The sequence below is a fragment of the Phaseolus vulgaris genome, chromosome 11 (genome assembly GCF_051622355.1).
Source record: "Phaseolus vulgaris cultivar YP4 chromosome 11, ASM5162235v1, whole genome shotgun sequence".
NCBI lineage: Eukaryota > Viridiplantae > Streptophyta > Magnoliopsida > Fabales > Fabaceae > Phaseolus > Phaseolus vulgaris.
Window position 1 is genome coordinate 34,467,377 of NC_143508.1, and position 12,158 is coordinate 34,479,534.

At 37.2% G+C, this 12,158-nt stretch overlaps 1 protein-coding gene across 1 annotated transcript; it reads left to right on the forward strand.

Moving 5' to 3' along the window:
• The first annotated feature begins 8,933 nt into the window (after window positions 1-8,933).
• On the forward strand, window positions 8,934-9,848 carry LOC150023213 (uncharacterized). Its single transcript, XM_090297760.1, has 2 exons — window positions 8,934-9,453; window positions 9,577-9,848. Exons 1-2 carry the CDS (start codon window positions 8,934-8,936, stop codon window positions 9,846-9,848), a joined length of 792 nt encoding a protein of 263 aa, XP_090153886.1.
• The last annotated feature ends 2,310 nt before the right edge of the window (window positions 9,849-12,158 follow it).

Here is a 12,158-nt window from a genome sequence, read left to right on the forward strand (position 1 = left end):
AAGTACTCAAAAATTCAAAGTACAAAAAAAATGATAAATAAAATACAAAAAGTGTGCAATTCTGCTGAAAAAAATATGGTAATCTGGCAGCGATTTTAGAAAATTTATCTCAATTAATTGGCTTACTGTTTTTGAGTAATTCCAGTGCCATTGTTGAGCTAAGATCTTGAAGTTTCTGTGGTTAAAATTTCATAATCCAGTTCTTTTTATATCGTTCCAGTTAAATCTGTAAGCATCAAGCACAGTTTGCATAAAAATATTTTTCAGTAGCTCTGTTTTTGTTTTCTTCATCTACTCTAGTGCTTTTCTTTAGGTATCTTTTGTGTGCCTTTTTTTTCATTGAGTACCTTATTTTCTTGCTTGTCTTTTATTCTTTACTCTTTGAGTTTGTCATACATCTAGTATTCCTTTTGTTATAGCCTTTTCTTGCTTATACCTTTTCTTGCTTGTCTTTCATTATTCATTGGTTTTTGTGGTGAAGTGCTTTGAAGATTGTGTGCTCTTGCTTTGACATATTTCATTTGAGATTACTCAAGGCCTCAAGATCAGCTTGGTGCAGAGTGTATTCTTTCTTTGAGAGTGATTTTAAGTGACACTTCACTTCGGCAGTTTGGTTCCAATTTATTTTGCTAACTTTGTTTTCTTAACTTTGTTTTCTTAACTTTGTTTGTTGTTTTGTTGTTTGCTGTTTTCTTTTACAAATGGCTTCATATTCCAGTGGTGAGTCTTGCAAACAGCGTTCGCCTAGTAAAGCTTCTGTTCTTGGGGAATTACAAGAAGCTCACTGCACTATTAGACGGTTGGAGGCACAATTGCAAAGAATGGACGTGCAGCAAGCTAGACCTTCTCATTCTCACCATGGTTCACGGCATTCTCATAGACCTTCATCTAGAGGCTCTTCCAATGATCATGGACGTGAAGAGGAACATAGAAGAAGGAAGCATCACCATCATTCTCATGAATAGTGCTATAACCGTGACCAAAGATATCACCAAGTGTTCAACATTTCTTGTGGACAAGTCCCTAGTTTTAATGGTGATAGTGATCCTAATGTGTATTTAGAATGGGAGACTAAGGTTGACCATTATTTTCATGTGTATAAGGTCCAAGATGACCAAAAACTTAGTTTAGCTTCTTTATCCTTTTTGGGCTATGCCAAAGAATGGTGGCATAAAATTGTAATGGACATTATATATCGCAAGAAACCTCCCATGGTTTCTTGGAATGCTTTGAAAGAGTGTATGCGCGCGAGGTTTGTTCCCCCTTCTAGGAAGGAACACTTGTTGAAGTTCCAAAGGCTTCCTCAAGGACATAGGATGGTAGATGAATACTTTAAAGATTTTGAAACAACTTTAACTAAAATGAATATGCATGCTAATGAAGAGTCAAAGATTAAATGGTTTGTACGTGGTTTGAGAAGAGATATCAGAGAAATTGTAGAATTAAATGAGTACTCTTCTTTAAAGAAAGTGTTTCGCCAAGCCATCAAGGTGAAATCCTATCTTTTGAAAACAACTTTCAAAAATACTCATGATGATGATTTCTACAACTCTTTTAGGAAGGACGCCAACAAAATTTCTACTCAAAATTCTCCTTCCAATTTTTCCAAAAAAACCATGTTTCCAAAAAATGTTTATACTACAAATCCTTCTACTCCTAAGTCACCTACCAAAACTTCAAATATCAAATGTTTTAAATGTTTAGGTTTTGGGCACATAGCTCTTCATTGTCCACAAAAGCAAATCTTAAAAATAAACAAGGTAAAACAAGACCTAACTCACCCACCTACCACAAGTAAAAATGAAAAAGACAAAGAAGGCCAAGTTGACATGGGTCTTATCCTTCCACATCCAAGGTGTTTTCCTTCCTTATCTTTTTCATTACCAAAGGTTCTTACTTCACCACCATCTTGGTTAAACAATGTTAGGGATGATTTGTTCATACCTTCTAATGGTTGTCACCATTTAAGAGGTCTTTTTTCAAAAGATATCATCATTCCCAAACAAATTTTTCCAACTTGGTCGATTTATAGAACCTCCTTTTCTGCAATCCCATTGTTTACAAATGCTAAGTCATGTTTGCCTTTTTCTTCCACTTTTAATTGTAAAAATAAGCTGACTTTGTTATATGCAGGGATTCAGAATTCGTGGACGAATTCTCTCCAACTCGAGGAGTGTGATGAGAATCAAATAAAGGAGGCTTTTATTAATGAAGGAAGAGGACATTCGCCTTCACATTTGAAGTTCTTCCTTCTAGTCTTCTCAAAATTAAAAAAAGAAGACATAAAATAAAGATGAGGCCCCAGCCCAAAGCCCAAGCCCAAGCCCAAGCCCAAGCCCAAGAAGGCCAAAGCCCAAAAAGCCCAAGTCCATCCCATGAGGGGCAAGGCCAAGCATTAAATAAAAGAGCATCATTTGAATTACTCTTGTATAGTTGTAGGAGGTGTGGATATTAAATAAAGAAGTGTGAAAATGTAAAATAAAGTCACATTATCCATGTGACTTAGGAGAGTAGGTGTAGGTGTAGTTTTTAGGAGGTGTCATAGTAGAAAAAGGTCACACCTCCCATGTGACTTTTTTTTGGTGGGAATTTCAAATAAGTTTTATTTGAATTTTCCCACCTATTTTCCAGCACCCTCACACTATAAATAGAGGTGTGGGCTCTTGTAAAATGCAGAATTGAAATTGGTGATAGAGAAACTCTACTCAATTTGAGAGAGAATTGTGAGAACTTGTCTTCTCCTTCACCTTATCTTAGCTTGAGTGCATTTGGTTCTCTCAAGTGGCGGCACTAGCTCACTTATCTTGGAGCCTTCACCATCCAAGTGGCGTGATCACCAAACCAAGTCCTTCATCTCCATAAGTTATTCTTTCTTTCATCTTCTAGTTCATTTGAAGCTAAAACATGTCTTAGTTTACTTTTCTAGCATTTTCATTCGGTATTTTAGCTTGTTTCTGAATTTGCTTTGGTTCATCTTATCCTTGGCTGTTTCTATTTGTTTCTTCTTCATTTCTTGCATTTTGCTCGGTTTAATTTCAGTATTGTAGCTTTCTATTCGGTCCTTTTGCTATTATACACAATTTAATCGGTTCAATTGGCAATAGATGGATCTTCCATATGAGTTTGGTGTTTGGTGCAAGTTTTGGTGAGTTCTTGAAACATAGAACATTGATCCAATTCTATTAAAAGTGCCTAAGCTATCTCCAACTCAAGTTGATTCCATAGAATGTCAAAGAATCATCTCTATTTGGCTAGTGGAATCATATCAGATGGGGCCCTACCTGTTGATTACACTCTGACGATCAAGTCAGTACAAGGCTTATAAAAAACCAGAAGTAACTAGTTTCAGTATTAGAAACAGTGTACATTTACTTGAGATCTCAAATCCCTTTTATAGCCTACCTCTTGTAACAACTTTCTATCACGATAGTCTTATCTCTACTGAAAGCTTATGCGTACGAAAGATATTCTATTTAGGGCACACTCTCTTAGCGCCGCAGCTGAACAAAATCTTTCCTTCACTGGAGTGCATCAAATCTTAACAGAATAACCACTAGGGTACCAACTCATGTACCAGCATCAGGGGTCCAATCTGATTCAAGTAGACACCTTCGGCGAGGCGCTACGTATCATACGTGCAGCCTACTCATTGTGCCCTAGCACACATGGGCTTTGGCTTATAGCGAATGTTTTACTTGTACTGGACCCGAATGCACTAAACGCACCCCTAGGCCCATTAACACTCTTTGCTGACCGACCAGGTCTTACATGCGAAGGATAACATTAAGTATATGGATGGGAGTGAATTCACACATACCTGGTGCCCACTCATGTGGCCCATCAACTCGACCCGACGACCGAACCTGTTTAACGCAAACACGGATGTCCGACCACCGAGCATTGAGGTCTACAGGCTCTAGTTCAATACACAGCGCCCAGGCTCAAGCTGAACTTGTTTCAGTGAAGAGACTAACTGCTCGTCCATGGTGACCTATGTGTTCTATGAGTAGCGCGGCGCGCACACTGTCTTGAGGTGACATCTCACCACACTCCACCACGAGCGTACACGTGGCCATCATCAACGGCTGGAAAGCGTTACCGCTTGCGCTTCCCTCATACGTTAATACTTTGAAAACTCAAATCATTTTTTACTATTTCATTTCCCTTTCTAAGACTTTGTGCCTCTCTTCGAACGCTCTGTTCCTTCTCCTTCAACCCAGATAGACCTCCTCACCCCAGCTCATCAACCGAATCAAGGTACGTCCTTTAACTCATGAATGCTCGACAACATCATTTTAACGCTTTTAGTCTGCTCATATCAACTGCGCTGTGACTGTTTACATTTCGTGCGATTGTGATTATTGTCTCTATTTTTGCTTTGTTGTTCCCTTTTTCGAATCACATGCACTTCTTTTATCTAATTATTTACCTGTGTCCGTTTGTTTGCTTTTCTTGTTTTTAGATTCTCTATATGATGGATTACAAAATCCTATATCCCTAGCCCCTAGCAATCTATTAGAAGAAACTTATGAATACACCACCCGTGAGAAGATAATGTATTGGCCAAACCTCAAACATCGGTATCAGTGATCGACATCAGACGTTGACATCGGACATTCGTGGTCTGGTCGACTTATGGGCCACGTAAGCGGGCCCCCAAAATAATATGAGATAAAACCTAGATACCAGAAAGACCTAAGTCACGAGAGGGTCCATGCATGGGGGTGTATAGTACATTCGGGTCTATCACAAGTAAGTATTACCTGGAGACACCAAGGCCCATGAGTGAAGGGTTTCTAGAGAAAGTTGCATGCATGACATGTGAATAATTAGGCCCATGACTTTAATACTACTGAAAGTCATGGGACAACACAAGTTTATTTTTAGATTTTAAGATAAATTAATTATCTATTTTAAATACATCCATTAAATTTTACTTAATTATTTCATATTCCTAAATTTATGTATATTTTATATAATATTTACAAATTTTAAGTATGTATTTCTTTTTACTCAATTATATTTTTCTACATCTTTCAATTCTTTATAAACTTTATAAGATAATTTCTTTAAATAATTTTAAAATAAATCACTTAATCAATTTAATAAATTTAATTTAACTAATTTATATCAAATATTAAATACTTATTATAATATCATAAATTAAATTAAATTAAAATAATTTTTTTTAAAGAATTAAAGTATTTTATATAACATTTATAAAATTTAAATACATTTTTTCTTTTTACTTAATTATTATTAGTCAACATTTTTCGATTCTTTTTAAACTTTTTAAGATAAATTATTTAAATAATCTAAATCAAACACTTAGTCATATTAAAAAATTTAATTTAACTAATATATCAAAATCATTAAAATTAAAAAACTATTATAATATTAAAAAAATTTAAATAAAATAAATTATTAAAAAAAATATTTATTACCATATTATACATAAAATATATTTAAAATCAATAAATTTTAACAATTTAAATATTAAAATATATTATATGTCGGCTACGGTCCATGCGTTACATTTTTCCGTTCATTATGCGTCGGACAGCTCATATGAAAAATATTTTGTGTCGAATTTCCGTGGATTTGGTCCACGCAAAGTACATCGCCATTTCATGGAAATATGTGAAAGCTAATCGACTTTTTTTTTTCTTTGTTTCTCTGTTTTCCTAAAGTCATTGCTGCTATGTTTTCATAATTTAGGGATTTCTTATAGCTGTAGACCGTGTTTGAAATCACGTCCATTTTTTTTTATGTGAAAAATAAGTCAATAGAGTAATATCATTTTGATGTAAAAAATCTCCCTTTTTCCTATTAAAAATCCTACTAGATACCTTTCTCTCATTAGTGACCTGTACTCCGAAATATCAGCTATTTCATATCCATTTTTTTCATGATTATACTATGTTCTCATTTCTATTATTCCTATTTATTTTACCATTAGTTAAACGAAAATTATCTCACATCATCATCTTACGCGATAAATGATAATTAGTTCATCTGGTTCTCCATAAAATCTGTTAACTATAATATTTTATATTCATTTCATAAATACATCTAAAATGAGAATCTGTAAGGAAAAATTATATTAAGTTAAGCCTTCATATTGTTGTTTTTTTATCAACAAAAATAAAAATAATTACAACGCTATACTTCAGAGATATAAGATCAAAATACTTTCACCATGGTAAAGGTTTCCACAATAAAATAGTCCAAGCTGCACTAGTAGTGTTGCTACATCACCAACATACCTGCAGCAAAACAACAAATTCCTAATTTTCTACCTAACAATTTTAACCCGTGATTGGTACATTCCTAGTCATTGCTGCATGATAATTTAACACTGCAGATCCATATTCGACCCACACAAATGTTAAAAAAACTGCACCCAAAGTTGTATTTTACTCTAGAAAAAGTTACTTATAAAGATGGTTATTTATAAGCTGCACAATCCTTTGCACTTTTAAGCCTTGTTGTAATCATAGTCTTGTAGGAAAGTTTTTGCTTTCATCTTTATAAACTTTCACACTGGTACTTAATTTATATAATTCATCTCTTGCGGTAGTTTCACCATTCTTTTCTCTTTGTTTCCATCATAACTTAATCCATTTGTCTAAATATCATGGTTGAATGTGAACTACATGTGTCATTCTTTTACGTCGCAAAATTGTGATTCATGGAACACAGAGGAGGGACTCCTTTCTTCTTCTCTAACTTCCCTTTTGATATCAAAGAAACAGATTTATGGAAAAAATTTCGAAGATGGGGAAGGGTGAGTGATGTTTTCATATCAAGCAGATTGAATATAAAGAAACAAACGTTTGGTTTTGTTAGGGTGTGCAGGATGTCAGGACGTTGGAGAATCAACTGAACACAATATGGATTGGGAGTTGGAAAATGAAGGCTAACAAACCAAAATACAATAAGGCAGCCGAAACAAAGAAAGAATGGAATGCTAAGTTGAAAGAAAAGGCAACAGAAACAGTGAAAGAGATCAAGCAAGTGCGGAGGGCAAAAGGTAGTAATTCGTATGCTAACACTATCAAGTATGGAAACAGAAACAGAGCACAATCCAATGACAGGGCAAGCTTGAACGCTATTCACTTTAGAGCAGAAGAATCTACCAGGGAATGGCTAAAGATGTGTTATATTGGGAGAGTATCGGATTTAAGTAAAGTCTCAAGTTTGAATGAAAGATTCATCTTGGGAGGATTCGGTCATATAAAGGTTAAATATCTGGGTGGTTTTCATGTATTGCTGAAGAGGGAAAATGACACAAAAATCAAAGAAACGATAGAGGATAATAAAGAGTGGTTCGAAGAATTATTTGACACAATCATAGCATGGGAAGAGCAATTTGTAGCGGTAGACAAATTGGTATGGGTGAGGTGTAGAGGCCTACCATTGAAGTTATGGAACTCCGACTGCTTCAAACACATAGCAGCGTTATTGGGAACTCTGGTTGAGGTGGATGAAGCAACAATAGCACTTGAAGAGCTCGAATACGCAAGGTTTAAAATTAGAGTATCAGTGGGTTGTGAGGCAAAGTTAACAAGCTATGTGAGAATCAATGAAGTTCTGTATCAGGTATCGGTGGAGGAAGAATGCAATATCCCAGATTATAAGCTCTGCCAATGCCAGTGGGACGACGAAAGTGGAAGTGCCGATATAGAGGCGGAATCAATTGGGTCCCGAGCATCAGTCCGATCGGGATGTAGGGAGTTTGAGGAAAGCAAAGTTGAAGAGGAAGACTCGTCGGTAGAACCTCCTCCCATGGTACAAAGCTGCCGCAGATCGGAACCAATTTTTTCGTCAAGGTGTTGCGAGCCGCTTTTGGCAAGACCTACTGGACCTATCTCTACACCTAATCGACCTACAGCTAAAGGAAAGGAAATTTTAGGGTCAGAACCCCCAACGGTTACAACCAGGGCTGACGTGGCAAACTGGTTTGGGCCTGCTGAATTGGGCCAAAGCGTGGAGTGTCAAAAAAATGCTGTGAAGGGAGTTGGGAGGTGTGGAGATCAAAACCCTAATTTCTTTGAAGGCCCATCCGCAGGCAGGGAGGAGTTTCTACGGAACGGTGTGCTTGGAAGCCCACCTATCTCTGAAAGGAGTCACGTTATGGGCGAAATAGAACAAGCATGTCAGATTCAGACCACCATGGAACCATCTTTGAAAACCAGAAACGGAGAAAAAACCGCGACTCTTGTCAAGTCGCACAGAGACGCGGCGGAGAGGAAAAGGGCGACGTTATGCGCGTCGTTTTTGTCAGAACAAAGGGTTGGAATTTCCAATTCGCTATCCACATCGTCGAAGGAGGTGGAAGCCGCAGGGAAGCACGAACCAAGGATATCAATTTCGAGGGTGGAGGACTCTTTACTTCAGACAAGTGAAAGGGAAGCTAACCAACTACCTAGGCAACAAGTTGATAACGCTGATGAGCATAAATACAAGCAGTGCAACATCAATTTGGGGTCGAATTCGGGCAGAATAAGAAATTCATTCCTACCGTTTGGCGAACAAAGGGAAAGGGGGGCTCAAACGCTTGTGGATGGTTCGTCCAATTCAACAAAGGTAATCAACGATTCCTTATCCATTTGTTCTCCAGGTACATCTGAAAGAAGAGTTTTCTGGGTGGGTGACACAAGCAAAAACGACACGCGGGAAGACCGAAAATATGTAAGGTCAGCTTTATCTCAAATTAGCAATTCTGTTTCTGATTTGGCTATTAATAACTCTAATCGTTTATTTTGGATAAAAAAAGGTAGTCTAGAAATGATTAGGTTATGGGAATTGGGTAAAAAGATAGGGGCGTCTTGTGGGGAAGAAGGTAATGTAATGTTAAATTTAGAGGAATTGGAAGTAAGGGATAGGAGTCTCAAATCTCGAAGGGAAGAAGGGGAACATCGGGGGTTCTAATGAGAATTTTAACACTAAATGTGGGAGGGTTCGGGAACTCTGTGAAGTGGAGGTATGTTAAGGACTACATTAGAAAGGAAGATGTCAAAATGGTATGTTTGCAAGAAGTAAGAATGGAAAGTTTTAGTTTAAATAAGTGTTGCCAACTATGGGGGGAGAATGATATTGATTATCTTTATAGTGAACCATCAAATGGGGCAGAGGGTATTCTAACGATATGGCATAAAAAGTTTTTACAGTGTACTAAACACATCATTGATAGATGGTTCATTGAGTTTATTGGTCTTGCTAAGGAGAAAAATATCCCTGCTATTATTGTAAATGTGTATTCTTCATGTATTATGCAAGTGAAAAGGCAAATGTGGGCAGATTTATTAGAGATTAGACAAAGGGAACAATGTAATTCTTGGTGTGTTCTGGGAGACTTCAATTTTGTAAGAAATGAAAGGGAACGAAGGGGGATAAATCGTCTTAGCGGTATTAACCGAGAAATGCAAGGTTTTAACAACTTCATTGATAGTATGTAGATGGTGGATTTACCCTATATTGGAAGAAAATTTACTTGGTATAGGCCCAATGGCAAAACTAAGAGTAGGCTGGACAGATTTTTAACCACTTTTGACTGGTTACAACATTGGCCAGGAAGCAAGCAATATGTTTTAGATAGACAAATTTCTGACCACTGTGCACTGGTGCTTAAATCAAACTTGGTGGATTGGGGGCCAAAACCTTTCAGGTTTCTAGACATCTGGCAAGAAGAGAAGGAGTTTGAAATTTTTGTCAAAAGTAAGTGGGAGAATTACTTGGTCCAGGGAAACGAAATCCTAGTGTTAAAGGAGAAACTGAAAATGCTAAAGAGCGACTTGAAAGGGTGGAACAAAGACGTCTTCGGGCATACAGACCCATTTCATTAGTCGGTTGTGTGTACAAGATTCTGACCAAATTGTTAGCTAATAGGTTTAAAAAAGTTATTGGGAAGGTGGTAGATGGGACACAATCAACTTTTTTTGTCTAATAGAGGATTATTAGACAACGTCCTAGTGGTGAATGAGGTTATAGACGAGTTGAGAAGAAGAAAGAAGAGTGGGGTGGTAGTGAAACTTGATTTTGAGAAGGCATACGACTCGGTCAGTTGGGAGTTCTTATTTTACATTATGAGAAGACTAGGGTTCTGTGAAAAATGGATCCAGTGGATTAGAGCTTGCCTAGAATCTGCTACTGTTTCGGTTTTAGTAAATGGTAGCTCGACTAAGGAATTCAAGCCTTCTACAGGTCTTAGATAAGGGGATCCGATGACACCGTTTCTGTTTTTGATCGTTGCACAAGGATTAGCGGGTCTAGTAAAAGAAGCGACAAGGAAAAATTTGCTCTCGGGAATTAAAGTTGGGGGAAAAAAGGTGGATATGAATTTACTCCAATTCGCTGACGACACCCTTTTCGTCTGCGAATCTAAGGTTCAGAATTTCATATGCATTAAGGCTATCTTGAGATGTTTCGAATTAAGCTCTGGTCTTAGAATCAATTACCATAAGAGCAAAATTGGTGCAATTGGGGTAGGTAGGTATGAGATGAATGTGTACTCGGAAATACTTCATTACAGTCTAATGAATATACCCTTTACATATTTAGGCCTACCTATAGGAGGTAATCCATCTAGATGCTCGTTTTGGGAGCCTGTGCTTTTAAAGGTTAAAAAGAAACTTTCAGTGTGGAAAGGGAGGAACCTGTCTTTTGCAGGAAGAGTATGTCTTTTAAAATCTGTCATCAGTGCCATACCACTCTTCTTCCTATCCTTTTTCAAAGCACCGATTGGAGTGTGCAAGGAGATAACGAAACTACAAATAACTTTCTTGTGGGGTTGGGGAGCGGAAGGGAGGAAAATCGCTTGGACAAGTTGGGAAAATATTTGTAAGGCAAAAAAGGAGGGAGGTCTAGGTATTAGACGCATTGAGTTGTTCAATAAGGCACTCTTGGAAAAATGGCTATGGAGATTGGGATCTCAAGAGTCTGGACTCTGGAAGGATGTTCTAGAATCAAAGTATTGCCAATGGGGAACGACGATATCATATGCACCAAATCGAAAAGGGTATACATCTAGATGGTGGAGTGATCTAGCCAAGGCTAGTCTTTCTGACCAAGGGGCCAATTGGTTCAATCAGAATTTGGGTTGGAAAGTGGGTTCTGGAGAGAAGATCAAATTTTGGGAGGACGAGTGGTTAACCAATGGTCAACTCAAAACAAGATATGAGAGGTTATATAATAACTCAGAGCTCAAAGACAAGTATATTGTTAGTTGTGGAAGTTGGACTATGGAAGGATGGGAGTGGAAATTCAGTTGGAGAAGAGATTGGTTTGAATGGGAGAAAAGCATGGTAGAGGACTTCATGGCAATTATATCTCAAGTGATACTACAATAAGAGGTTGAGGATATACGAATTTGGATCGATCCTCCGTCATATACATTCACGGTGAAATCAGCCTACAACAGGTTAGTAAAGCATAATACAGGGGAGTTTTGAAGGTGTTCGAACTAGTTTGGAATTTAAAGGTCATGCCATCAACTAAGTTTTTTGTGTGGACGGCACTATCGGATAGATTAGCAACAAAACAGAATTTGCAAAGAAGGGGCGTGATATTGGGGGATATACTATGTGTGTTTTGTGGAAAAGAGGAAGAGACATGTTCACATATCCTTGTTTCATGTGAAGAATCAATTAAAGTATGGAACATGTGCTCTAGTTGGATGGGAGTAAGTTCGGTGAACTATAATGTATTGAATCATCATTTTGAACAATTTCCTGGCATATGTTCTAATCAAGAGGGCAATAGGTTATGGAAAGGTCTTTGGGTATCAGTTGCTCAGTGTATATGGAAGCACAAAAATAGGATTATCTTCAACCAAGCTAAGTTAGATGTGGAGGAAATTTTCACTTTAGCACAAGTACAATCATGGGTTTGGATGAAACACAAAGAAAGGAAAGTCCCCTTTTCATTTTCCGATTGGATTTTATCTCCTATAACATGCATCAATATGGTTATTAGATAATGTTTTATACTGTTATTAATATCATGCATGTTGGTTGGCTGCTGCAACAATTTTAAAATTAAATTGCTTAAGACCTATGGGCTGGACCTGATTTTGTATATCTAAGTTTTGATGAGGTCGGGAAGGTGTTTTTTTCTCTTTATTGTAGGAAAATAGGGAGGATATCAGATAAAAACCA

Coding starts and splice junctions, on each gene's coding strand:
- LOC150023213 (XM_090297760.1), top strand. CDS start 8,934: ATGAGAATTTTAACACTAAATGTGGGAGGGTTCGGGAACTCTGTGAAG. Junction 9,454..9,576: donor TTTTAACAACTTCATTGATA/GTATGTAGATGG, acceptor AACATTGGCCAG/GAAGCAAGCAATATGTTTTA.